Raw genomic sequence first — 27,300 nt, 5'->3', positions numbered from 1 at the left:
GTAAAACTTTAGAATATAGCTTTCGAGTCTCTCAAATTTCCATCTCGACTTTTTGGCTCCATCCTTACCGAGCCACTGTCAGTTCGCTGAACACTCCCAAGTTCTCCTCTCTGAGCCTGTAGCACTTGCAGATCCATTGTATTTAAGAAGTGAGACTATTATTAGATTGTATGCAGTTTTTCATTATTACATATAAGCAGTGTATCGGTGAACATATTTGTGTTTTTCTGCAATTATCTATATTATACATCATGGAATTTGGGCACATAGGTTATGTGCATTTGACCTTTTCCTATGTGTTACCATTTTGCCCCCGAAAAAGGTTGTAACAAATGACGTTTCCACATATACTGGGTATTCTCATTCTTCTTATACTTTGCCAAACATTATATGAAAAAAGAAAAATACCCCCAAGATATTTATTTATCCATTCAATATTAACTGATCATTTATTCTGTGCCAGGCCTGGTCCCACGGCCTTGGGATTATAGCAGGAAACAAAACAAAGCCCCTACCCCTTCTAGCCAGTACCAATGAGTAATTCAACATAAATGTTGATGACTGCTATGGAGAAAAAAGAAGGATAACGTTGTTAGGCCGGGCTGGGGTAGAGCTTGCTATTTTAATTGGGGTGGTCAAGGAAGGACTCTCTACAAGGATGACTGACCCTCAATCTGAGAACTGAAGAAGTAAGGGTAGGGGCACCTGGGTGGCTCAGTCGTTAAGCATCTGCCTTTGGCTCAGGTCATGATCCCAGGTTGCTGGGATCGAACCCCACATCAGGCTCCCTGCTCCACGGGAAGCCGGCTTCTCCCTCTCTCTCCCACGCCCCCCTGCTTGTGTTCCCTCTCTCACCGTCAAATAAATAAATAAAATCTTGGGGGAAAAAAGAAGTAAGGGTAAAAACTAGGCAGACATCAGGGGAAAGGGCATCCAGGCCTGAGGAAAGTAGTAGGCCTGGCAAATTCAAGGAGAAACAAGGAGTGGCAGGCAGGCTGGGGCAGAGTGAGTACGAGCGAGAATAGTTAAGGGTAGGATCTAGGGACATCTTCACCATGATTGCCAGCAGCATGCATTGTCGGTAATAATATTAACAACAAAGCAGAAGGCATTTTGCCATTGCAACCTCCCATTTCCACACTTTGCAAGCAGAGAACTTCTGGTGTTAGCTCAACTGGTGAGCAATCTGTGGAAATGCTTTAGCAGTACAAGGACGAAAAGAAGGTAATCATTCATAACTCTGATCATCTGCGTATTAAGTAAAGCCCGATTTTATACTGGTGTCACCTGACACAAAAACGTTCCAGACCCCACTTCCCAGCCACCCCTCTTAACGCCTAACTGGCCAGGTTTGGGCAGAGAAGAGATGCGCCTGCGCAGTAGCGCTGCGCCACCCGCGCACCCAGGGACCCCGCCCAGCCCGCAAGTGGGCGGGGATAAATCGGCCAGGCTCCGGAAGCTGCTGCCGCCTGCCCTACTGACGTGTCCGGGCAGCGGGACGCGTCGCCGAAAGTCGCGGTGGAAGTTACCTGCGGTGTACAGATCTGGCGCTTTACGCTGCCAGGCACTGCTGAGCTGGGAGATGTCAGCTGCAGGCCGGACGGAGCCCTTGGGTCCTCCCAGCAGCTTTGCGAAGCGGCTCCTGGTGACCGGGGGTGCTGGTTTCATGTAGGTAACGGCGCCGCTGGCCGAGTAGTGGCTCCCCAGAAACCCCAATCTCTTCCTGAGCTTCTGCTTGCTCTTGGCAACTTGGAACCAGCTTGGGGGCGGGGGGAGGTGTCTTAACGCACGAACAGGATCCCCCTACCTTCTTCCCCCTCTCCCGGTCCGCGAAGACTTGGTTCCTTTGAAACTGCGACTTCTTTAAGATGCCTCCCAACCAAAGCCAAAGTGCTGTGGTTCTGTCTGACTTCTCACCTGGCCCGGGATGCACCTGACACTTCTGAGTGCCCCCACATTGCAGTAAGCCTCTCACCAACTGCCCCAGCCTCCATCCCGCCCCCTCCGTACACAAAGGCCTTGTACGTATAAGCGCCAAGAAACAAGTTTTGGATTATAGTAGGACATTCATTTATTGAGCGGGCTTAAAAACAAACAAACAAACAAACAAAAAACCCTCTTTTGGTGCTTTGACCTGGATGAGATGTGTGATGCCTCTTTCTCACACCCACATGCAATCAGTGAGTCCTCTTTCACTGCTTCTGAAGCGAACACTTCTCTCCCCTCCCCCCTCCTCTTCTAGTCCACATTTCTGTCTTCTGCCTGGATTACTACTGTAGCTTCCTGATTGGTCATACTGCTTCCCCTCTTGTTCCCTTAAAGTCTGTTCTGCACAGAGAAGTCAGTGTTTATTAAGTAAGTTAAGTGCATAGAGTTTTACCCCAGTGGTTCCTGTCAAACTTAGAATACAATCCATACTCTTTAGCATATCTAGAAGACTCAAGTGTCCAGGCCCTACTTTTCCAACCTGATCTGCCGTTCTGCCTCTTTGCTTTTCTGTACCTGCCACACTTAATCTTTTTGGAGTTCCTGGAACACATGAGGCCCATTCCTCTCCTCCTGTCTTGAGGCCTTTGCACTTGCTTCCCCTTTGGTTAGAGTGCTTGCATCTCTCAGTTCGGATGGTTACTTACATATCACCTCGTGGGACAGGCATTACCTGGCCATCCCATCTAAAATAGGCCCTTTCCCAACTAACACACTAATCACTACCTGAAGTCTGAAGTTATTTTGTGTATTAGTGTTTACTTGCTTATTGTCTGCATCCCCACTCGAGAATGTCAACTGGATCACTCAGCATCTTAAAAATGCCTGGCTTATTTTACAAAGGTCTTCAGTAGTTATTGAATGGACAAATGCATAGGTACCAACAGAAAACTCCCAATGTCTAGTGGAAGAGGAACATGGGAATCACCTCCCCCATTAGTACCTTAAATCGCCCCTTCAAATCTGACAATAACTTGGAGGAGGGTATCAGAGAGGCAGGGTTTATCTAATGAGAAGAGGGGCATGGGCATAAAAGGTTGGTCGTTGTGTGAGAGTGCCGGTCCCTGGAGGGCAAGTTCTAGTTGTGTGAGAGTGCTGGTCCCCGAAGGGCAAGTTCTAGAAAATGATGTGAAAGGGCTGTCAAGTACAAACTCTTGAGTTCATAATTTGGTCAAGGGCTGTCCTTGTTCTTGGGAGCCCAATGTTTTTGTGTCTATGAGAAAATCTGGTGGATCATCTCACTGACAGATGTCTCTGGTTCCACTTCAGGTCCTCGGAAACCCAGGAGCCACTATGGCTTTCTAAGGATGGCCTCAGCCATTATTAGCCTTGGAAACCGAGGTTTAATCTAGAACCTCCCAGAGGATTCTAGTTTATACCAGCAAATTCTTGTACCAAGAGATAGCAATTGCAGTAGGGTTCCTGTGAACATAGACAACTCCCATGCTCATACTAACTTAAGTTTTGCATAGTTATACCTACAGTGTCTTAAAAGGTATGTTATAGTTTCAATCTATCTGTACTGACCTTCACCCATTGTATTTATCCTGCTTCACTCCCACACTCAAAGCACATGGACAAAATCATTTGGCTAAACTATTTTTTTCCTTATACCTAGGACCAGTAAATTCTCTTTTCTCCACGGTGCAAAGGGATATCGATATATCAATACCGATTATTGATACTGTTGAGAAAGTTAGTGAAAAGTGGGGGGTGGGGAAGGAGTGTATTCAGTGTCGTTATGTTATTTCTGTTATTTTGCAGAAACTTAAAGGTATCTTTGAATGTTTGCTAATACTCAACAGGTTACGGTAACATTTAAGAAATGTGAGGAATTTAAGGAAAAGGTTGTTTTCTACTAACACAATATACTTTTTTCTTAAAGCGCATCACATGTGATTGTCTCTTTAGTAGAAGATTATCCAAACTATATGATCATAAATCTAGACAAGGTGAGTTTTATAAAAATGAGCTTCATGCACTGACACTTACGTACATTTTTTAAAAGTATTAGAATCTTATCACGCTGATATTTTAATTTTTTATTTAGTCATTTTAACAACTTAGGGGCCTACATAGTCATGTGATCATGCTGTATTTAATCTTAGTCTTTTAAAAGTTTTTCATTACGATAGCCCATAAAGTGAAGGTTTTAAGTGCAGTATTTTTACCAAAAGAAAATCTTCAACCTAAATATTTAATGTAATCTTGTGATTATTAACCTTTTTCCAGAGTTGGGATACTCTCATTATTTGGTTTTATTATTTTATTATAACTTATAATTTATTATTTTATTATAACTGCCACCTCCTGGAAAATTACACATTTACTTCTTAAATTAAAACTGATTTAGCTTTGAGGATTTTTCTGTAATAATTGAAGTCTCCCTGTAGAGTCTGAAAGCCATGATTGATAATCACTGGATTTTTGACTTTAAACACAAGATGCAATTAGTTACCTTAGTTTCATAAAATGTAATAGTAAAAATCTATAGACAGAATAATCTGTAGGTCTTAACAATTTTTGCCTGCCTTACTATCAGGGGCAGTAATTTTTTTCCCCCTTTGTATGGGGATTTGCCAACAATTAACTCAGGAAACAGTGTAATGAGTTACAATATGCATAACACGGGTGTAATTGTTTTCAAGTACTAATTCCTTTGCAGTAAGAAATGGTAAGTTTTTCTGGTGGCTGGGGGCAAATCTGGGCAGAAAAATTTTTTAAAGGAGGGGTTTCTAAAAAGTAATTTTTTTTGTATTTTGAAAAGGTAACAAAATGGCATGGTTTTTGTTTTTTACTTGTTAAGATATCGGAGACTTCTTCTAAAAACACAAAGAACAAACACTTTAAGAAGACATGTTTTTATATTATGATCAGAACATCTACAGTCTTTAAAATATTTTATAGGAAAAACTATTACCACTTTTTGTGTTGTTTTCTCCCTCTCCCTCACTTACTTGTTTTAAGCTGGATTACTGTGCAAGCTTGAAGAATCTTGAAACCATTTCTAATAAACAAAACTACAAATTTATACAGGTATGAAACTTTTCTTATAATTACATAATTATTATGGTGTGTCTCTTTAGCCATTCAGACATTCTATCTTTCTACTTCGCAAGCTTGTGTAATGTGGGCTTGGAAAGCATGCTTATTAAAGACCTTTTGATTTCCAGAAGTACCATGTGCTATAGAGAATACTGATTTTAGATGAATACCACTATAAAGCTGCATGTGATATTTGGTGCCTTAGCAGATCTATGGGGAGGTGATTGAACTTACATGGTTTATGATTTTTAGGTCCTCACTAGCCTTAATGAGACCTTGCTGGGATTTAAAGAGATTCGTATAAAGGGGACTGTTACTCAGGCCAGGCAACAGCCAAAAAGCCCAACAACATACAGCCCATGGGATGATCTTCTTCTAGATCTGGAAGGCTGAGTCTTACTAGGCACTCTTAGAAGAGTCCAAAGTATAAACCAGAGAGCCAGGTCATTAAGTTGCAAAGGGAAATTTTAATGTCAGATGAAACTATTTAACTCATGATTTATGTTTTTCTTTAAAAAGGATAATCTATAAACTCTCTTTTTCACCACAAATTATAAAGAATATACTGAGCAAACATTTTATAATTCTACTCTTCTATATGAAAGTGTTTCTTTCAGTCACCAAAGAATTGTTGAGAATACATATTTTTAGAAGAATTAAATGTACATATAAAATCAAAAGTACTCATAAGTTCACTTAGTTGTGGTGAAACACATTTTTTAAAATGTCATTGTAATTGTTACACTTAACTTTAAATATATTGCAATAATGGTTACCTCAAACTTTAAAAATATGTTTTAAAAGTTTCCTGTTAACATGAGGTTGGCAAGAATGTTACGGGAAAAAGCTAGCATGGTTCTTAGTCGTAGTTGGTGTTTGATAAAATACTGTTTTAGACACATTTGCAAAAAAGTATCTTGAATTGAATATCTTATATCCTAGGATGCTGGAGAAATACATCATTACTATACTTACTTGACCCCTTGCTTGGATTTTCAAGATATTCTCTGTTAAAGCAGGGTGGTGGTGGTGGGGGATTAATTTTTTTCTTATCAATGTTTGGGTTCATGTGGTGAAATAGTTATTACCAATGGGAGGGCTGAATGAAATTTTGCTTTTTCCTGTTTGCTTTTCATATAGGGTGACATATGTAATTCTCACTTTGTGAAACTGCTTTTTGAAACAGAAAAAATAGATATAGTACTACATTTTGCTGCACAAACACATGTAGGTAAGCATTGTTTTATGTTACAGTTATGAAGGGCATTTTTTTTCCCAGTGACTAATTAGCCTAAATCAAAGTCCAGTATTGAAGTCAAACAAGTAGGGGCTTAATATGTCTTTGAAAGAGCACATGCCATGCCCTACCAGGAAAACTGGGTGCTTTTCTGGGCACTTTTTTTCGTGTAGGTTGAAATATAACCTTGAATGCTATCTTAAAACTTTGAGTTTAACTAAATTCAATATAGTGATTACTTCTGGGGAGATGGGCCTTCAACTGTACTTTTAATTTTTTTTTTTTTTAAAGCTGGGTCTTGTGTATACACGGTTGAACATTATATTATTATCCATACTGTTTTGTGCATCTGAGATATCTTCTAATTGTCTACCATTTTATATTGTGCAATATACCATACATTCAGAAGAATTTAGAAGTAAAGCTAAATGAGTAGTGATGATACGAATACCCATATAGGCATCACCTAAACAAAAGATAGAATGTTGCTGAATCCTCATTGGTAGTATATTACTGCCTTAGTACCTGATTTTAAAATTATAATCTCCCTTGGTCTTCTCCACAGTATATTTAGGAGATTATAACAGAACATAGAGATATTCCTCATTCCTTTTTATTTTCATATACTCCATTGCATAGATGTACCACATTTGTGTTTGTTTCCTACATTTTGCTGTTTAAATAGTAAGTACTGCAGTGGATGGCTTCGTGCCTGTGTCCTTTGTATATTTGTCAATTGATGTTGGGTAGGGGTTCCTAGAAGGAGGAATTTAGGGTAGATTAGTTTGCTAGGGCCGCCATAACAAAATGCCACAGATTGGGGGCTTAAACAACAGAAACTTAGTTCTTACCTTTCTGGAGGCTGGAAGTCCAAGCGCCAGCAGGGCCGGCTTCTCCTCAGCCTTCTCTCCTTGGCTTGCAAATGGCCACTTTCTCACTGTATCCTCACACAGTCTCCCCCTGCGCATCCCTAGTGTTTCTTTTTGTGTCAAGATTTCTTCTTTGAAGCATACCAGTCATGTTGGAGGAGGGACCTGAATGGCCTTATTTTTATTCAATCACCTCTTTAAAGGCCCCATCTCCAAATATAGGCACATCCTGAGGTACTTGGGGTTAGGGCTCTATCATGAATTTGGGGGAACACAGTTCAGCCCGGTAACCAGGGTTAAGGGATAAAAGCATATGTAATTTGCCTAGATATTGAGAAATTTCCTTCCCTAGGGGTTGAAACACATTGTATTCTTACTCCTAAGGTATAAAGTATCTTCCCCCATAGCCTCACCAACAGAAGGTATTGTCAAATTTTTAAATTTTTTGCCAGTCTGATAGGTAAGAAGTGGTATGTATGAGTTTTCATTTTGGATTTGCCTTATTGTAATTGAGGTTGAGCATCTTAAGCTTAAGGACCTTTGTATTTCTTGTCTAAACTATTTGTTTATGTCTCCTATCCAGAAGGGTTGTTCCTTTTTATTTTTTATAACTTCTTTATAGATTGAATATATTAGCCCTTTGTTTCTGATAAGTTCAAATATTTGTCCCAGTTTGTCATTTGTCTTTTTACTTTGTTTATAGATTTTCTGGTTGTTTGTTTTTTCTATGCAAGAGCTTTTACATAGTCAAACTGATCAGGTTTTTTTTTTCCTTTTGTTTCTGGATTGTGAGCCATTTTTAGTAAAGTTCTCCTCATTCCCAGATTATAGAGAACCTATTCTTCAAAGTAAATTTATTTTAAAAATAATTTATCCAGCGTTTATTGTGTTTTCAGCAATAACAGATTGATCTGAAAAGCCTTGCCATCTATTAGTAGAAACTAGAAGTTTCAAGTTTTAAATTTAAGAACATTTTAAATTTAGATGTATCATTTTTTTTCTTTTTAGAATAAGAAAAAAGTGTTTCCTGCAAATTTAGCAGTGATAGTTTTCTAGGTTCTAAGAATTTTCATGTACTTCATAATTTAGGCTTAAAGCAATCATAGGTAGCAATGTGTTTTTGTTATTTTTTTAAACTATTGCAGTTGTGGTGAATGAAGAGAAGTGAATAGAGCTTTCCTTAAACCTAAGTCTACTGTTGGGTATTTGTTTTGTCCTTTGGATGAAATTGTTCTAGCTTTTTCTCTTTTTTTAGATCTTTCATTTGTACGTGCCTTTGAGTTTACGTATGTTAATGTCTATGGCACTCATGTTTTGGTAAGTGCTGCTCATGAAGCCAGAGTGGAGAAGTTTATTTACGTGAGCACAGATGAAGTATACGGAGGCAGTCTTGATAAGGTAAGCTCAGAAATGGTATGTTTCACCCTACTTGCCATGGACACAATGCAGTCTGTCTTATTAAAACCTTTTGTGGGCTTTTCTCATCCCCTCATTATACACACTGTGGGACTCTCCAAAATGCTATTCCTTTGTGTCTTCTGTTCAAATCAGAGAATGCTACCTGAAATGGCAACAACCACCTCATCTCAATACAAACTGATATGTAATTTGACTGTCAATATTTTACAAGAGAGCAGCACATCCCACCTTTCTGTCTCAGTCCATACGTGATGAATGTCATTCCCACGGGCCAGGCATAGGTAAATAGGTTGCAGCTTAGTGTCTGCTTACCTTTCTCCTCCACTTGGGAAACAATGGAATGTCAAGGAGTGAATGTGAAATTACTGTAGAAACTAGAATCTGTTCTCCCTTTTTAATCATTTGTACATATTATACTTTTTATGCAGAAGATGTCTCTTTTCTCATCTATATTTTTTATCATCATTGTTTTCAACGAGTGACCTCATTCTCTTTTATATTTTTACCAAAACACATACATGGTGAAAAAAAAAATCAAGCAGTTTGAAAAAACTTATAATGAAAAAAGCAGACCCAGCCCACTTCTCCTCAATATCCAGTCCCACCTGTGAGAAGCAGTTATTCTCAATTCTCATTGCAATATTTATGAGGTAGACTTTTTTCTTCCTGTACCTTTGTCATCCTACATCAGATCTGACAACAATAGCCAGAATGATTTTTAAAATATAAGTCAGATCATGACATTACTCTGCTCAAAACCTGTTCGTATTGTGACACTGGCCTTCAAGGTTCTACATGTTCTGGCCTCCCTCTAGCTCTCCAGCTTCATCTCCTGTTTCTCTTCTCTAACATCAACTTCCTTGAAGTTCCTTTGGACACAGTTCTGTCCCAGGACCTTTGCACTTGCTGTTCTCTGCCTGCCTTATAGGGTTGTTGTGAATGCTGCTCTATAAAAAATGCTTAGAAAAATGCCAGGGACATAGTTGGGGTTCAGTAAATGTCTTTTAACATGTAGTAATTAACATTTCGGGTTTATAATATGTTTTCTGATTTTTCTACTTAGAAACTATGCATAATAGGTGTATTTTTTAATGCATCTTTTTAAAATTAGGAATTTGATGAATCTTCACCCAAACAACCTACAAATCCTTATGCATCATCTAAAGCAGCTGCTGAGTGTTTTGTACAGTCATACTGGGAACGATACAAAGTAAGAACTGATTTCAGAAACTCTTGAATCATTTTTCTTTTGACTTAGGTGATAACAACCCCAAGTTAGCATTAGCCACATTCCATTTTTAGAGTTGAAGACATAGATTGAGGAGTTTATATATTAAGGAGTTTAAAATACTTATTTCCTATATTGCGTGGACAAAGTAGGACCTACTTCTTGTTCGGTTCACCACTTGAAGGAATAATTGATGTATATGTTTTCTACTTCAGTGGTATGTGGAGTATTACAGGTATAGGGAAAAGCCCTCTTGGAATATCCTGATTCCCAGACTCCTCCAGGTGGAGGACAGAGGGGGGCAGATTCTGTGACCTGCCACATGCTCGTCTCTGCATGGTTCACCTCTCTGGCTCCTCGTGAATGGGAGTTGACATTTTCTTGCCTTTTGTGTTCCATAGCACTGGCCCTTTTCCCTTTTGTAGTAGCTCTTTTTATTTGTAAGGGTTGGTGCATCAGGGAAAGACAATGTGAAGTTTCACATCTAACCAAACCTAAGGTCCAAGACGCAGTCTCTGAAATCATTGGGTAGACATTCCCTTGATTTCCCGCTATCAAACCTAACTAACCTGCCCCCATCTATATTCATCCGGCTCTTGTCCCAGGAAAGAAAATATTCCTTTTCCTTTTAGGAGGCTCTGCCTTTCTCTGAATCCTATCCTCTCCCATATTTTCAGGAACCTTACATCAGAAAAAAATCCCTTCGCTTCTGTCCTTAAGGTGCGTGGAGTTACTTAGCTGCAGGTGCCCATCTTTTAGGACTGCTTATCTTCAGAAAATCATTACAGTTGAACCTCTTATTGCATTAACATTGACTACTTTTTAAAGTTTCCAGCCGTCATCACGCGAAGCAGTAATGTTTATGGACCACATCAGTATCCAGAAAAGGTACATTTTGTGAATCCATGGTGTGTTTTTAGTGATTGTAGCTTCTCATTATTTACTATAATCTCTCTTCAGTTATTTGTCTGGAATAATTTCTGCTGTAATTGTACGTAATTTTAAGCACTGTATAGGCCACACATGCAAATCTCATCAGTTTTAGAATCTGAAGACCTGAGTTCACGTCTCAACCTGACACCAGCTGGCGTGACCTTAGGCCCTTGGAGCATCATCTTTGAATTGGGGGATAATGAAAATACTGAGAAGGGATTTTTGAAGGATCCAGTGAGATGATAATGTGGAAATGCCTGGTGCTCTTCACGATTCTGAAGCACTATAGAGCATTCTGTCATGTTGCTGAAGACTCCTTCCTGGTTTGCAATCTAGAAATTTGAGAGCTAGTTAGAGAGTCCTGCGGGAAGCTTGTACAGAAATTTGTCTTCCCGTCAGCTGACTCACTGTTTCCCAGCTCCTCTTCACTCCTCTCCTCTTCACTGTTGCTGGCCTGAACGTCTTCCAGAAAGTAGTAAAACTAGTGAATGAAAAAATGTAGTTAAAAGGTTGAACCAACTGTGCAGTTGGTTCTGTATCATTAAGCCTAATTGAAGTAACCATTGCTTTCTGTAGCTAAAAATTTGGAGATAGGGTTTTTCACTTTCCAGCTCGTTGCATTTATCTCTTTGGCCAAAGAAGGGGGCCATGTCATGATCTCTTGGTCTTAATATCTACTTTGCTTAATTTGGGGAGTATCTTTCAGAGGTGCATTGTAAGTTTAATAATATATCTCACCCTGTTTAACATGACTTTTCTTTGAGGTCAATGGCACTGGAATTTACTTCTTATTAATTTCACAAGCACTGATTGAATAGGTGCTGTATGCAAAGCAATAAATAAGATATGATTCCTGCCCTTATGAAATCAAAGGTGAGCTTTTGTGATGAGACCAAACTGTTCATGAAGACTTTTTCTGAATTTTTACACTATTTGTATCATTTTGTCTTTATATTTGTCCAGCAGATATCTTGTTTTTGTGAAATAGGAAGCTATTTTAGAGTTCTTTCACTTATCAAAATTACAATAGCTTTTTTCTTGAACTGATAAGAATTAGAATTTACCTCTATGTATATTTCTTAATAATCATAATCTATTAATCTTAAGATGAGTTAGATTCATATTAATGAGTGAGTTTCCAATGTCTGAAATGATATTTAAATATTCTTTTAGGTTATTCCAAAATTTATATCTTTACTACAACACAACAGGAAATGGTATGTTATTATTTACCTTTGTACCCATATGTTTTTCTGGTATGTGGATAGTATTCAGTGACAGCCTTTCTTGAAAATCATAGTCTTGCGCTGAAGGCCATAGAATGGAATGTTTCAACAAATTTATGAATTCCTTCTACAATCAATGTGATGATGGTTCTTTAAATAATTACAATCTGTTACTCATTTTTATAATTTACTTAGATAATTTTAATTTTTTTTATAATTCCAATTCTTAAATAATGTATCCTAGAACTTTGAATTATTGCATTAAGATCTGACATCAGTCTTTATATAATTTTACTTTTCCAAAGGATTTATCTAATTCACAGAGCTATACATATTTCTTCAAGATGAATTTAAGGTAGAAAATTGATGAATAACTTCTTTCTCAGGGGTCATTTATATGTTTGCTACTTCTCCTCTGAGTGCTGTAGGAGATTCGGTTGTCATTTAAAAATTACGGATAAAATTTAGAAAAGTCATGAGAATTTGTGTTTTCAGTAAAAGATTTCTAGGCTCCCCATGGGAATTGGCTTCTTTGGAGTTGTGTTACCCTGGTTTGGGAGAGCTTACTTTTTATACTTTATGATCCGTTTCATTTAATATTTTTAGCTGCATTCATGGATCAGGGCTTCAAACAAGAAATTTCCTTTATGCGACCGATGTAGTAGAAGCATTTCTCACTGTCCTCAAGAAGGGGAAACCCGGTGAAATTTACAACATCGGAACCAATTTTGAAATGTCAGTTCTCCAGCTTGCCAAAGAACTAATACAACTGGTATGTATATATTGTAAAAGGGTAGTGTTTTCAGAATTGTCACTAAATTAGTGGCAGTAATCACTCATTTAGTCCAAATCAGCAATTTACAATTTACTCAAATGGAAAGTGAGTGAGTAAAAAAATGAGAAGTACATGGAGATATGTCATTACTGGAAGTTCTGTCATTCATTTATAATAGCTTTTCAGGAAAATAAAAATCTAACACATTCAATGTAGATATTCATTATAACAAATACCTCAACGTCAGAAATACAAAACTGTGTGTGCTAATCTTAAGGATCGATGATGTGTAAGTAATTATAGTTAGGAGTGTATGTATGTATTAGTGAACATTAATTCTCAGTCTCAGGATTCAGTAGAAAGGGAGACTTGGTGTACTGAAATACTTTTCCTTTACACTGCTCTCAGAATACTTTGTACTCCAAACGTGGGTTTTTCATACCAAGAAATTCTCAGAGACAAGCTGGGTGACCTATTATTTAACTCAATTCTGACATTATCTGCCTGGAGATGGCTTCAGATCCCATAGGCTAAGGGCTTAGTCCTTCAGGATGATCCCCTGCTTCATGCACCAACCACAAAACCTGGTTGTCACCTGTGCTTCTGACCACTGGTGATACAGCAGAGGTGTTTAGCCGGAGTGACTCACTGGCTCATTGCAAAGGATAGAACTCAGGAACAGCCAGATGGAGGAGATGCCTGGGGCGAGGTATGAGAGAGGAGCGTGGATTGATCATGCACTCTCTGGGCTTGCCACCCTCCCAGTACCTGCATATTTTCAGCAGCTCAGATGTTCTTCAAACCCCCTTGTTTTGTTTTTTTATGGAGACTTCATTAAGTAGTCATGATTGGTTAAATCATTGACCACTCGATATGAATTCAGCCTCCAGCCCTCTGAGGACAGGGTTGGTTCCCTTGGCAACCAGCCCCCATCCTTAGGGGCTTTCCAAAATTCACTCATTAACATAAACTCTGGTGTGCTTAAAAGGGGCTTGTTATGAATAGCAAAAGACACTTTTATCTCTCATCACTTAGGAAATTCCAAGGGTTTAGGAACTTGGATAAAGACCAAATATATACTTCTTATTATAAATTACAATATCATACTGAATAATAACCAAGAGTCAAAAAAATTAATTTTCTCCCCTAGTTGATGCAGTGTATTCCGTGTGAGCTTCAGATGGAATGTGGGTTATAAAACATGGAAAGTGTTACTAAAATGCTCTTCATTTTAGCTGTCTCCTCCACTTTGAAGGGGTTATTTTTCTTTTCTTTTGTGAAGATTTATTTATTTATTTGAGAGAGAGAGTGTGTGTGTGTGCATGGGCAGGGGGAGGGTAGAGGAGAGGGAGAGAGAATCTTCAAGCTGACTCCGTGGGGCTCGATCTCACCACCCTGAGATCATGACTTGAGCCGAAATCAAGAGTTAGATGCTTAACTGAGTGCATCACTGAGGCACCCCGAAGGGGTTGTTTTTCTTGTCTTTTTAATCAGCTATTGAATCCTTTGTTATTCTCTGATCTTATTTTGTAACTTTGACTCAAAAGCCTTCTCCATTTTGACAGATCAAAGAGACCAGTTCAGAGTCCGAAATGGAAAACTGGGTGGATTATGTTAATGATAGGTGAGTTACAAGTTAAAACATTGGGGAAAGGTTGTGAAATCTTAGATACTTATACAATTCTAAAATATATGGACTTAACCAGAAACTAGTATTATTGCTCTTGAGTTTTTTGCTAAATACTTTTTCCTAATTATGTGTCAAAAGAATAAAGTGTAACATTATTGCCTACTAGCTGTGTGACTAAAGAAAGTTACTGACCTTTTCCAAGGCTGACATCTCCTCAGGTGTGAAATAGGGATAATGATGTCTTGTTAACAGAAATATTTTAAGGTTTTATTATAATGTATATAAAGTACCCAGGGTATAGAACATAAAAGCCCTAATACATTTATGTGGATTTATTTATTCATTCATCAAACATTTAGGTATGAGGCACTGCATTCATACCCAGATCATGGCTGAAAGCAGAAAAGGATGAGCCACGGAGAGGGTTAGGTCTCTGGGATTACAGATGATTTTTTTTTTTTTTAATATGTACTTTATTTTACAAATTTTCTCTAAGTGTCATCAGGGAGAATTTTTTAAGAAAAAAATCGAATTATGGTAAAGATTCATGGACACACATTAGTTCTCTTAGTATTAAATTTGTAAATATATATCCACAATGTCATTTTAAATCTGTTTTGTTTTCCGAGACCTACCAATGACATGAGATATCCAATGAAGTCAGAAAAAATACATGGCTTAGGATGGAGACCCAAAGTGCCTTGGAAAGAAGGAATAAAGAAAACAAGTATGTTATGCATTGATCCTTTTGGTGGGGGGGAGAGGAGATTCAGAAAAATTTAAAGGGAACGTAATTTACTTTCAGAACACTATAAATTCAGTAGAATGTCGTGATGCATCATTTTCAAGTTATTACATCTCATATATTTCCAGCAACAGGAACATATCTCCTAAGCATCTTGAATTTCACACCCTGACTTCTGCTTAGGCTTCCTGTGTCTTATCAGCATTTGTCAGAAACCTAGTTCATTGATTCTCAGGTGCAAACTTTTCACTTTTTTCACATCCTTAAAGGTGTGAGTTTTAATGTCACAAGTGTCTTATTATTCCATCTTCCTTTCTTTCTTGGTAATATGTAAAATAACGGTCCATTTTGAGGTCAGTGGTATCTTAGATTTTATGAGATATTGACAGTTGCAGTCTTTGAGTGTCTTAAGTCTTTTTATATTAAAACAAAATTTAGTATGTGCAGAAATAGCCATTAAAATGAGCATATATAAAATCTGTATATATATGTTAAAGTTTTGTTTAAAAATGTATTTATGAGAAAAGATACACACATGTAGAAAAGAAGTGTTCATTTAGAGCTTGACACAGAGTAGATGTGTTGAGTTTTTAAAAGCAAATTCAAAGATAATTTATCATTTTTTAACTAAAAAAACACTTTACTGGTAGTATAGTCACATAAACTAATTTTACATATTACCAGAAGGAAGATCACATCATCTCATTATGCCTGTAATGCAGTGTTGCTGCATGTACATGAACAAAACATTGCATTTTTTTCTGTAACTTTAAAACCAGTGCAAATGACTTACCTCTGTCCTGAATTTCTTAAAATCAGAATGTTTTAAGCACTTACACCAGCAAATTCAGTACTGAAGGACTTTTGAAGTTAAAAAGAAAACAATAATTGATTTTTAAATGTAAGTTTTCAGCTATTAAAACATCTTGTGATCAATGACATTGGTTAGTTCAGAATCAAATTGTTTTCTTCATGAGGCATCCCTTTGGCAAGACTGATTCTTACTTAAATTAAGAATCTAAGTAAAATTAGCTGAGTAGCTGATGGGCAGGATTTTTCTTACTTAGCAAGAACCCAGTAAATATTGGTTAACTGGTGTTTAGTGTTTTATTTTTTATTTTTGTCTTTTGTTTTTTTCCTACCAGTTGACTGGTACAGAGAGAATTTTCACAATTGGAAGAATGCAGAAAAGGCATTAGAACCCTTTCCAGTACAACCACCGTTTGTATAGAAAGGACAGTTTTCAGAGAAATTATCCTACCTTGACAAGTGATATGAAACCAAGTGACCAGATGAAGTGTCCTCTTCAGATGGAATTAGATTTGTGACTTTTGCATAAAATTCAAATGCAAAATGCCTCAATCTTTAGAATTGTTTTAGTATTGCCATATGATTTAAATATCAAGATTCTTTCAGAAACCTTTTTTCCTGAAAGTTTGGAACCAGTAGGCCTAGAAAGACCTCTCTGTAGAAGGGGGGGGGCCAGGAAGGAGGAATCTCGTGGTTCTGAGAACCAGGATGGGGAACAGCTCTGCGTGGATGACAGCCTTGGCTGGCACTGAACTCAGCTTCCCAGCCTTTCCCACTGCCCAGAAAGTCTCAAGTTTTCATTTTTAGGCAATATAGGATGAGCCATATGCCCTCATTCATCTTTTTTTAAAGACCTGATGTGCTATAATTGTTTTAAAATGGGAACAATGGACGAGTATTTAGCACTTTTTAACTTTTGATAATTTTGTAAAATTAAGTTAAATGTTTTTTAAAAGAAGGATGTAGTTTTTATATTTTTGAAATCAGTTGTTGAACTATATATAACTGTATGAGAGAAATTTTATCATGTATTTACCATTTAAAATGATTTTATTTATAAAAGTATCAATATTTTAATGTATTTAATGTAGAATGTGGCTTTATTTTTAGTAAGGTAGGTTTTTATTTTGCTGTAGAAAAAATTTTATATTACTTGATTAAATATTTTTAATTCCTCTGTCTCCTAAAGACTTTAAGATGACTTGAAAAAGCAACTGACTGGATATTGCATTGAGAAAGGGAAAGGAGTCCAAGACTGCCCAGCTTTCTGGCTTCAATGCATGAATGATGGCTTGTTTCCTCTGTGGAGTGGGTAGCAAGGTCATTACCTCGGAAGTGGTTAAAGGAGGGGGTAAGAGTGGAGTAAGGGCCTTGAGGAGGTAGAGATCAAGAAAAGAATAAGCGGATCCAAAGTTAGTAAGAGGATTTGCCAAACAGGAGTGAAACACAAACTGAAGTTGAACATTGTAGTTCCAGAATTCTGAGATGTGTAAAAGTAGATTGATCCAGAGGTGGGCATAGTCGGAGTCAGGAGGGGCAGAGGGAGCAGAGGGCTGAGAGTAAGAATGACCGAAGTGATGCCCACTGGTCCTAGTTGTGTAGGAAAGAAAGTGCTTCTTGGGGGTGGCTGATAGCTAGAAGAAATGGAGCGGGGAACAGGCACAAGGGCGTGGAGGTGAGAACTTAGAGAGGCAAGGAAGTTATAGGTAGAAAACGGGACCAACTGAAAGCAAATGGTCTTTGGTGAACTTTGGTCGTTGAGGGTAGATGACAAAATAACACTTTCTCTGTGTCACTTTTTTTTGCACATATTTTTGTGTACACTTTTATTTCAGATTTCAATATACTCAGTATAGCTTAACCTTTATCATTTATCTAGTCTCAGGAGATGACCTTGGCAAGCATTAGGAACATAATGATAAACCAGTTAAAAAAAACCTTTATGCAAAAAGTGTAAAAAAAATGAATGTTCTATATCATCAGAGAAGTACAGATTAAAACAAAAATTAGATACCTATTAGAATGGCCAAAATCTGGAACAGTGACAACACCAAATGCTGATAAGGATGTGGAGCAACAGGAACTCTCGTAAATTGCTGGTGGGAATGCAAAATGGTACAACCACTTTGGAAGACGGTTTGGAAGTTTTCTTACAAAACTAAACATACCCTTACCATGTGATCCAGCAATTGCACCCCTTGGCATTTACCCAAAGGAGTTGAAACTTATGTCCGCACAAAAACCTGCAGATGTTTACATTAACTTTATTTGTCGTTGTCCAAACTTGGGAGCAACCCAGATGTCCTTCAGGAGGTAAATGGATAAATAAACTGGTGCATCCAAATTATATGAACTGTCAAGCCATGAAAGGACCCAGAGGAAGCTTACCTGCCTATTATTAAGTGAAAGAAGCCAATTTGAAGGGAATATGCAGAAACATGCTCAAATTTAACACCTATAATGTTACCTATAATGATAAAAGAAGAAGCAAGATTGGGCAGGATGATGGTGCTGCCTAAGGCTTTGCAGGCAGGAAGGGCAAATCCATACAGAAAAAGTATCGTGAGAATAGACCACTGGCCTTTTCAGGCTAGAAAGTGCTTGATAGAGTTAACTTGCCACCAAGTAACTGTTTGGTTTCTTCAAGGAATAGTGTCCTATTGGGAGCTCAGCCTTTGTCTGTTGCCAGCAGGTTGGGTGTGTGGCAGTGGCAGCGGCTAGATTGGCCTTGGTAAGTGAGAGTCCGTCCTGGGGGCCCAAGAGTAGGTTCCATCTCTACATCTATGGTGAGTCCATTCCAATGCCCACTGTGGCAGTTCTGGGGTAGTTGATGGTGAAGGCTAGGCAAAGTCAATTAACTTACTCATTTTGTCTACCTGATAGTTAAGTGCCTCTTGCACGGTGGTTGCTTTCTAGTGGGCATCAAAGTGTGACACCTGGATCTTCACACTCCCCAGCCAGCCCCATGTGGCCATTCACACACCTCCAAGCCTGCTTCTTATCTCTGCATCTCTAGTCTTTTTCCTTCCAAGTTTCCAAAGTGGCTAACCAGGCCATTCACCGCTGCCTATGCATTCATATATTTCTCACCTCAGGTCACTTCTATACAAAGTGCAGGAGCAAGTACACTGCTCAAACCTCTGCCATTTGACAGATTTCTCCTTTGCACATTCTTTTAAAGTCACCTCTGTGTGGTTTTAATGCAGCCCCCATCTATTTGTGGCTTGTACATTACAAGCCAACTGATCTAGAACGTTGGATTTTTTTCTCTTTTTCAGTGGGTTGTACGGGCCCTTCCACGTGGCTGCAGGTATAAGCTGAGAGAGGTAGAACCAAGCTGGTGACATGAGAGTCTAGCCCACCTGCTCCTGCAGCTGACTGGTGCCCTCTGATTCCACACAGACGCAATCCCGATGGGCCATGTTCATCTTACCATGGACTGCTACTGGCCCCACCTGACTTTATGGCTAGTTGGGTGCCTGAGTTCCTCAGGGCTGCCGTAACAAAATACCACAGAGCAGGTGGCTTAAACAACAAATTTATTTTCTCGTACTTCTGGAGGCTGGATGTCTGAGATCAAGTTGTTGGCAGGGATGGTTTCTTCTGGAGCCTCTGCTTGGCTTGCGGATAGCCACCTTCACCCTGTCTTCATGTGGTCATCTCTCTATGCATGCTCATGTCTGTGTCTAAATTCACTCTTCTTATAAGGACACTGCTCACCCCAGTGATTAGGATTGGATTGGATTAGCTCCACCCCCCCAGACCTCATTTTAATTTAATTTTCTCTTTAACAACGTTATTTCCAAATGCAGTCACATTCTGAGGTATTAGAAGTTAGGACTCCAGCATATGAATTGGGGAGGAGGGAGAACTCAATTCAGTCCATAACTGAGTCCAAAAGAACCCAGCATGTAATGGACAGTTCTGGAAACATGGTCACTTGATGTCAAGCATTCTGTCCAGTAACCTGCCAGGAGCTCTTTTCTAAAATCATAAAATTCTCCACTGTTCCCCCCAGAACCCTAGGTACTTGTGATTCTCCCACTGGGGCTCCCCATAAAATCTGTGCTGCATCTGTCTGACACCCCCACTACCACAGGGCCTGCCAGAGCATGTGGCCCAAGTGGCAGGGGTACTTGCCCCCCAGCTTGGCCCTGCTGCAGGGCCCTCTCCCCGCCCCAGACAGCCTCTGTGTCACTCAGTTTATGGGCTGGAACATTATTCCTACGTGTGGAATGTGTTGCCTCCAGAATCCATAGAGGCCTCCCAGCCACTACACTTCCTTCTCTGTGGAAGGGGGTATAAGAGACAGCAATTTGATTTTCATCACTGGACTCCTAAGAATTTACTGAAATGGCAAGTCCTGAATCTTCATGGGGTTTATCTTCCACCTTCTAGGCTGCATGTGCATTACCAAAGCCAGCTGTGTTCTAACCCCTCCTGCTAATTCTGCCTGATCAGCATGATGCCATCAGTTTAATAGATCAACGTGACATTCTTTTTTTTTTTTAAGATTTTATTTATTTATTTGACAGAGGCACAGCGAGAGAGGGAACACAAGCAGGGGGAGTGGGAGAGGGAGAAGCAGGCTTCCCTCAGAGCAGGGAGCCCGATGCAGGGCTTGATCCCAGGACCCCGGGATTATGACCTGAGCCAAAGGCAGATGCCTAACGACTGAGCCCCCCAGGCGCCCCTCAATGTGACATTCTGCATGATGGTCAGAAGACCCAAGTCTCGGACTCCAGGATCATGACCTGAGCCCAAGGCAGCCTCTTAACCAACTGAGCCACCCAGGCACCCTCTGATGTTCTTTTCTGATTGAGATAGAAAAGAATACATTCACCAGATCCATGGCTGGATACCATGTTCCAGGGACCTTGTAATCTGCTCTAGCAAAAGAGATGCCGCAGGGGCACGACTGCTGCCGTGGGTGCCACTACTTGATGGAGCCGGCAACTGCCTGTGGCTGTTCTCCAGCGTCCAGCCAGATTGGTGAATTAAATGGTGACTTGATGGGGACCCGGCCCTGCATCCTTGCGACACTTTAGGGTGGTGCTCATCTTCATGGGCTCCTCCAAGTTGTGGTTTTTTTTTTTAAAGATTTTATTTGAGAGAGAGAGAGAGAGTGCAAGTGGGAGGAGGGAGAGGGACAAGCAGATTGCGAGCTGAGCGCAGAGCCTGATGTGGGGCTCCATCCCATGACCCGAAATCAAGAGTTGGAAGCTCAACCGACTGAGCTACCCAGGTGCCCCATGATTTTGTTTTGATTTACTATCTCTGCTAAAGGAGGAGTTCAGGCTGTTTGGAAAAACCTGGGCCCCTGGCACTCGGGGTAGGAATATCTGGGTGGGTACCCATAAAGATTTTGACTCTTCAGTTTTTTAACTGTAAAGTTCTGAGTTTGGTCTTAGGTTTTTTTCTGTTCTCCTATTTTAAGAAACAAGGCCCCCACACTTAACTGTCACTTGTTCGTTAACTGCCCTCAGCTTTTCTTCACCCGCTGTGGGGCATCCATGTGACTGAGGAACCACCAGCAAATTCCATGGTCCTCATATGACTTGCTCCCTGAAATTTTCGAATGCCTGAATTGTTGCAAGTTTTGGCAGTGGGGTTGCCACCTTGCTCGTGTGCTCCACGCCCCACTCAGGATGGCATTCTCGTGACCAGCCAGGGAGACAAACCTAACTTACCACCTGCTTTGTTGCACCAACTCTTGGGACCATCTGTGTCAGTTGGATCCTCTGGGGAGTGGTGACTGAGACAGAGGTAGGGGTGCAAGCAGTTGATAGTAGGAGGGGGAATGCTTGTGAAAGATGTGCAAGGGAGGATGCTTATCTGGGCAGGAGGGATCCCCAGGCTGCAGTGCAGGTCAGACAGCTGCAGAAAGGAAGGGGAGGGGAAGGGTGGGCCGGGAGAGCCTCAGCCCGCGTTGTAGATCTGCCCAAACAAACCCCAGCCAACTCCACAGGAAGCTCCAGAGCAAAGACGGCTTGGCAGAGAAGTCTCGAACTGGGCAGAAATGCCAGATGCCCCGTTGTGCTCAGTCGTGGGCTGGCGGCTGCGCTGAAAGGACTGAGGTGGATCCTGAGGCTCTACAGACAGAGGCTGTCTGCTAACTGCGCTCGCCGCAGCTGGATGGCAAGCTCCATCCTGAAGGGAGATGCAAGTGGTGAGACCTCCATAGCCCCTGCTGGGCTCTTTGCTGTGGGGAAGGGGTCTTGGGGCTTATCAGCTCCCTGCACAGACTTCCAACCAAACCGCTTGCTTTTCGGCCAGTGCCTTGCCCCCCCCCCCCCCCCCCCCCCGCCGCCCTGTGCCCACCTTCCATGGCTCCTGGTGCTCTGGGGGCCTTTTGTGAGGTTCCCCCAGCCCAACCTAGAGGTTCTGAGAAAACTTTCTGCAGATGACATTTGAGTTGTGTTGTGTTTTAAAGGATGAACCACAGTCAGTAGAGGAAACTAAGGAGGATCCCAGGCAGAAGGGCCAGCCCTGTGGAAACACCAAGCCGTGAACGATATTGTGTGTTCCTGGAACAGAGGTCCTCAGTAGTACTCTAGCTCGGATGTTCTCACAACATGTCTCTAGTCCATTAGCGACATCAAAAACTGTAATGCGATACCACTTAATACCTTTTAGGATGGCTATTATTTGAAAAAGCAGAAAATAATAAATAATAAACATTCTAAGTAAGTAAACATTGGTAAGGATGCAGAGAAACTGGAATCCTGGTGCGTTGCTGGTGGGAATGTAAAATGGTGCAGCGACCATGGAAGACAGGATAGCAAGTCCTCAAAAAGTTAGACATCGAATTACCAGATGACCCAGCAGTTCCCCTTCTAGGTATGTGCCTGAAAGAGTGGAAAGCAGGGGCTCAAACGGATTCTTGCACACCAACACTCATAGCATTATTCACAGTAGTCAGAAGGTGGAAACAATCCAAATGTACATCTTTAGATGAGTGAACAAGTAAGGTGTGGTATACACAAATGATGGAATGGTAGAATTTCACTTATACGAGGTACCTACAAATAGACAAATTCATAGACACAGAAAGTAAAATAGAGGTTTACAAGGAGCAAGGGGAAGGGGAGATGGGGGTGAAATAATTTAATGCCTCAAAGTTTCTGTTTGGAGGGTGAAAAAGTTCTGAAAGTGCATAATAGTCATGGCTACCCAACATTGTGAATGCACTTCATGTCGTTGAATTGTACGCTTAAAAGTAGTTAATGATGGTAAATTGTATCTTGTGTATATTTTGCCACAATAATAGTTTTTTAAAAATGTGTCCCCCAGACCAACAGCATCTCTAGCACTTGTTACAAATGCCAGTTCCTGGACCCCACCCCAGACGTAAAGAATCTGAAACTCTGGCTGGGGCACCCCCATGTTTGAGCCCCACTGCTCTCCAACGTGAGAGGGGAAGTGAAGCTAGAGGGGAATGTAAGGGCCAGGGCCAGGTCCTCGAAAGCCTTGTGTGCCCCGAAAAAGTGCTTGGCCCTCATCCTGCCGACAGAGAACTCACTTGAGATTTTAAGGAAGAAGTTGACATTGTTAGATTTGTGGGACTAAGCTTTTTCCCGATTTCAAAAGTAATGTGTGCTCATTGCAGAAAGCTTGGAAAACTAAATCAATAAAAAAAGAAAATCACCCTTGATCTACCATTGGGAGATAACCCCTGTTAATATTTAGATGTATATTCTTCCTTTCTTGGAGCATATATACACATTTAAAAAAAAAACAGTATGAGATCATAATGGAGACATACTGTTTTGGAGTCTGCTTTTCTTTGCACTAAGCAATATATCATGAATGTTTTTACATGTTATGAGATCTTTTGCCATTTTTATTGACTGCAGAATTACGTTTTTGATAGCTTATTCTGGCAACAGTATGGAAGATGAATTTGAAATTCTGGCAAGATTGAGCTCCCGCAGGGATCCGAGTTACGAAGCTGTTGCAATAAATCAGACTGGTGATGATAAGGCCGAAAGCACCGTGCTGCGAACAGGTGGCATCGAGACAGACGGCAGAACTCTTTAGATCAAAAAAAAAAAAAAAAATGATCGATTATGCGGTTGTGGGGGAGCACTTTCTTGACTTGCGTGGTATTTTAAGGTTTTGGATGTTGAATTGTTAAGAGAATGGTAAATTACATTTGGGGGAGATGTTGAGCTGTAGAGATCGGTGGGGTGCCCGAGCAGAGATACCTAACAAACTGGCCAACGATCGTATAGATCTAGAGCTCAAATTGGTGGGCAGCGTTCAAGATCTACAGATACATATTTAGGAGTTAAATGGCTATTAAAGCCCTGAGAGTGGATTATATCTTCCCAAGGAGGGCACACAGAATGGCCAGGTGGGCAACACTGATTCACAGACAAGCCATGAGAAACACCAAGGTCTAAGTCATAGGCAGAGGAGCCAAGGAGAACATTTAGAAGGGATTATTTAAAAGAAAAGAAAAGAAAAAAGTCAGAGGAGGGGAAGAGAACAGGGGAAGTAATACCACAGGAAGCAAAGGGTTCAACATTGAATGATAAGCAGCGGTCCGGCTGGAGTTCAGCAAGGCAAAGACTTTTAACAGTGTCTGTTTTGGCAACGTGTCGGCAAATTTTCTTGTCATTTTAGTGGAGTGCTGGGAGGAAGGAGAGCCTCTGGATAATAAAAATTGAGTAGTGATTAGGGATCAAAGATAGGAGACATGAAATTTAGACCAGTTTTTCAAAGAGCTGAGAAAAGTCAAGAAATGGCCAGCCCTACAGAGGATGCAGGGTCATGGAAGGTGTCTTTAAAAAATATATTTGGTCTAGGGGGGAGGGGGGTGGGGAGGATGGGTTAGCCTGGTGATGGGTATTAAAGGGGGCAGGTATTGAATGGAGCACTGGGTGTTATATGCAAACAATGAATCATGGAACACTACATCAAAAACTAATGATGTAATGTATGGTGATTAACATAACATAATAAAATAAAATTTAAAAAATATATATATATCTGGTCTTTGTCCCAGGCTCTTGGCACAGTTCCTAAAACCTTAGGAATTTCCTGAGTGATAGGAGTGTCTTTGTTATTCATAATGAGCAGCTTCAGATCACAAGGGAGTTCATACTAATGAGGTGACTTAGGGTTGGGGCCCCAAGATAACCTCAGGACAGGGCTGGTCACCAGAAAGATCAAGTAATTAGGGAATGGGCTCTTTCAGCCCCGCCCGCCAACCTGGGCAAGGGGCCAAGGGCCTGGAGATCAAGCTCTATAAAAAAACTCTTGAACCAGGAGATTTGCTGAGCTGCCAGGTTGGCGAGCTCTCGGAGGTGCTGGGAGTGGGTGCACCCGGGGAGGGTGTGGGGAGCTCTGCACTCCTTATCCCACATCTTGCCCTGTCCATCTCTTCCACCTGGCTGTTCCGAGGTTGTATGCTTTATGATAAACTGGTCAATTGTCAGTCAAGTGTTGCCCTGAGTTCTGTGAGCTATGCTAACAAATTATGAGGCCCCACAAAGGTGTCATGGGAACCTGCAATTTAGAGCCAACTGGTCAGAAGCAGAGGGAACATACTGGACTTGCCAGGGGTGTCTGAAGTTGGGCAGTCTGGTGAGACTGAGCCCTAGTCAGGAGTGAATCCTGCAGGATCCGATGGCCACTCCAGTTGGATAGTGTCAATGGAACTGCATTGTTGGACGCCCAGCTGGTGTCCACAGAGATCCGAAAAACTGCTTGGTGTGGGAAAAACTCACACATTTGGGGGCCAGAAGTCTGAGTGTGGTAATAATAGAGAGTAGAGGAGGCAATCTAGTTTTTCTTCCAGAAGGGTTTTCAGAAGCCGCTCTATTTTGTTTTTAGCACCAAAGGGACTTCTAAACTATTCTAAACTGCAGGCTGGGCAGCAGAGGAGGAGAGATTGATGATCAGGGGTGCGTAATTACTGGGGGCAATGTCTGAGGACATGGGCACCATGGGGAAGGACTAGCTTGGCGGGGGGGGGGCGGGCAATGGGATCGGTGGTGTCCAGCTCATCCTCCTAGACCAGTAAAAGCAGGAGTTGAGAAGAGTTTGGATATAGAGATATGAGGGAAGGAACCTGAGGGACATCACCACGGCCTCAATTTCTACTTGAGAGTAATGGGGGAAACAGCTGAAAAGAGAAGTGGGGATTTTGAAAAGGCTCAGGGGCACATGAGGGCAGACGCTCTGCCACTGCCAACACGAAGGCACAGCCAAGTCAAGACCATGAATCTACAGTGGCCCCTGATACAGCTATGGAAGAAGCGTCTGCGATGAACATCCCCGTACACACCTACCCACACAGGTGCGCATGTTTCTGAAGGGCTGATGCTGAGAACAGCTGTTTGGGGTCCAGAGGCACAGGTGCCTCGAGTTGGAAAGGCACAGCTGAAGCTGCCCTTGTGGATGTTCATAAACCCTTTAATCTGTGCCAGTTTGGAAGATGCAAACATTCTGTTTTATTGCACTTCTGTCATCTTTAGCTAGCTCAAGCCTCTCTGTGTATGTTTACAGGTCACTTGTGTTCCTTTTTCTCTGAACTGCCTGTTTATACTGTTGCTGGTTTTTCAACTGGCGTGTTTGAAGCAGGTCTTTTTAAATGACATGATTAAACATTAATTGGAGCATCTCCTTTGATGGCATGAGCTTCAGGGACCATCCAATTCTGTTCCCACCTCAGACCCCAGTCAGATCAGCCTCAGTGGTCTGTCTCCTCATGTTCCACATGGCTTCACGGCTGCTTCTACTCAGTCTGGACCCACCATCGTCCCCGTTGGTGTAAACTCATTCCCAGCACTCTTCATTCTGCTGCCTGCCCTCCTGATGGTTCATTCATCTGTCCATCCATTCATTTATTTATTCATTCAGTCTGTACTATTGAACACCTACTGTGTTTCAAGCACTATCTTTCCTTAGCCCAACCTTGAATGAACCTAACCTTTCTCCTTGCCTAATTCTACACCTATACTAGAGGATATTGCTGAAAAAAACTTCAGAGTTTTACATATGGGTACCACCAACCTAAATAGGTGGATCCTCAAAACTAAAGCAATGCTTTCATCTGTTCCTGCTGAGCTCCCTTTTATACACCCCCGGGAAGGAGCTCTCGATTTTTATCAGTGTTACATTCCTGACCCAAATGGGATCTCACTCATTCTCAGCCCGTTCTTCTGTTACTATTGTAGAAAAAGGCAAAATGGTGTAATGGTCACGAGCGCTGGAGTTGTGTCTTCTGGGCCAGAGCAAATGTGAAAACTGGTGCTCACCTTGAACTTTTTTTTTTTAAAGGTTTTATTTATTGGGGTGCCTGGGTGGCTCAGTTGGTTAACCGGCTGCTTTCAGCTCAGGTCATGATCCTAGGGTCCTGGAATCGAGCCCCGCATCGGGCTCCCTGCT

The 27,300-nt window shown here is 40.9% G+C and overlaps 2 protein-coding genes across 3 annotated transcripts; both read left to right on the top strand.

Moving 5' to 3' along the window:
- The first annotated feature begins 1,474 nt into the window (after positions 1–1,474).
- On the top strand, positions 1,475–17,086 carry TGDS (TDP-glucose 4,6-dehydratase). Its single transcript, XM_028112010.2, has 12 exons — positions 1,475–1,668; positions 3,872–3,938; positions 4,954–5,022; positions 6,172–6,262; positions 8,393–8,535; positions 9,668–9,766; positions 10,613–10,672; positions 11,891–11,934; positions 12,550–12,715; positions 14,284–14,342; positions 14,978–15,075; positions 16,239–17,086. Exons 1-12 carry the CDS (start codon positions 1,583–1,585, stop codon positions 16,322–16,324), a joined length of 1,068 nt encoding a protein of 355 aa, XP_027967811.1. The 5' UTR covers positions 1,475–1,582; the 3' UTR covers positions 16,325–17,086.
- Positions 17,087–17,114: 28 nt separating this feature from the next.
- LOC148164776 (uncharacterized) lies at positions 17,115–24,888 on the top strand. Of its 2 annotated transcripts, none has more exons than XM_088021884.1 (3): positions 17,115–17,254; positions 21,872–22,072; positions 23,777–24,888. In XM_088021884.1, the coding sequence occupies exons 1-3, from the start codon at positions 17,188–17,190 to the stop codon at positions 23,941–23,943; spliced, it is 435 nt and encodes a 144-aa protein (XP_087878010.1). In that variant the 5' UTR covers positions 17,115–17,187; the 3' UTR covers positions 23,944–24,888. The 2 variants fall into 2 exon arrangements, with proteins under 2 accessions (XP_087878010.1, XP_087878009.1); XM_088021883.1 differs by having other exon boundaries at positions 17,115–20,907.
- Positions 24,889–27,300: the final 2,412 nt, after the last annotated feature.

The sequence above is a fragment of the Eumetopias jubatus genome, unplaced genomic scaffold (genome assembly GCF_037043125.1).
Source record: "Eumetopias jubatus isolate StellerSeaLion01/CBP00866 unplaced genomic scaffold, mEumJub1_p1.0 scaffold_3, whole genome shotgun sequence".
In the NCBI taxonomy this organism is placed as follows: Eukaryota; Metazoa; Chordata; class Mammalia; order Carnivora; family Otariidae; genus Eumetopias; species Eumetopias jubatus.
Note: the sequence above shows the minus strand (reverse complement) of the source record. Positions and strands in the feature narration are given on the sequence as shown.

Coding starts and splice junctions, on each gene's coding strand:
- TGDS (XM_028112010.2), top strand. CDS start 1,583: ATGTCAGCTGCAGGCCGGACGGAGCCCTTGGGTCCTCCCAGCAGCTTT. Junction 5,023..6,171: donor AAAACTACAAATTTATACAG/GTATGAAACTTT, acceptor CTTTTCATATAG/GGTGACATATGTAATTCTCA. Junction 6,263..8,392: donor TGCTGCACAAACACATGTAG/GTAAGCATTGTT, acceptor CTCTTTTTTTAG/ATCTTTCATTTGTACGTGCC.
- LOC148164776 (XM_088021883.1), top strand. CDS start 20,805: ATGCCGCAGGGGCACGACTGCTGCCGTGGGTGCCACTACTTGATGGAG. Junction 20,908..21,871: donor CCAGATTGGTGAATTAAATG/GTGACTTGATGG, acceptor CCAACTCCACAG/GAAGCTCCAGAGCAAAGACG. Junction 22,073..23,776: donor CCTGAAGGGAGATGCAAGTG/GTGAGACCTCCA, acceptor CGTTTTTGATAG/CTTATTCTGGCAACAGTATG.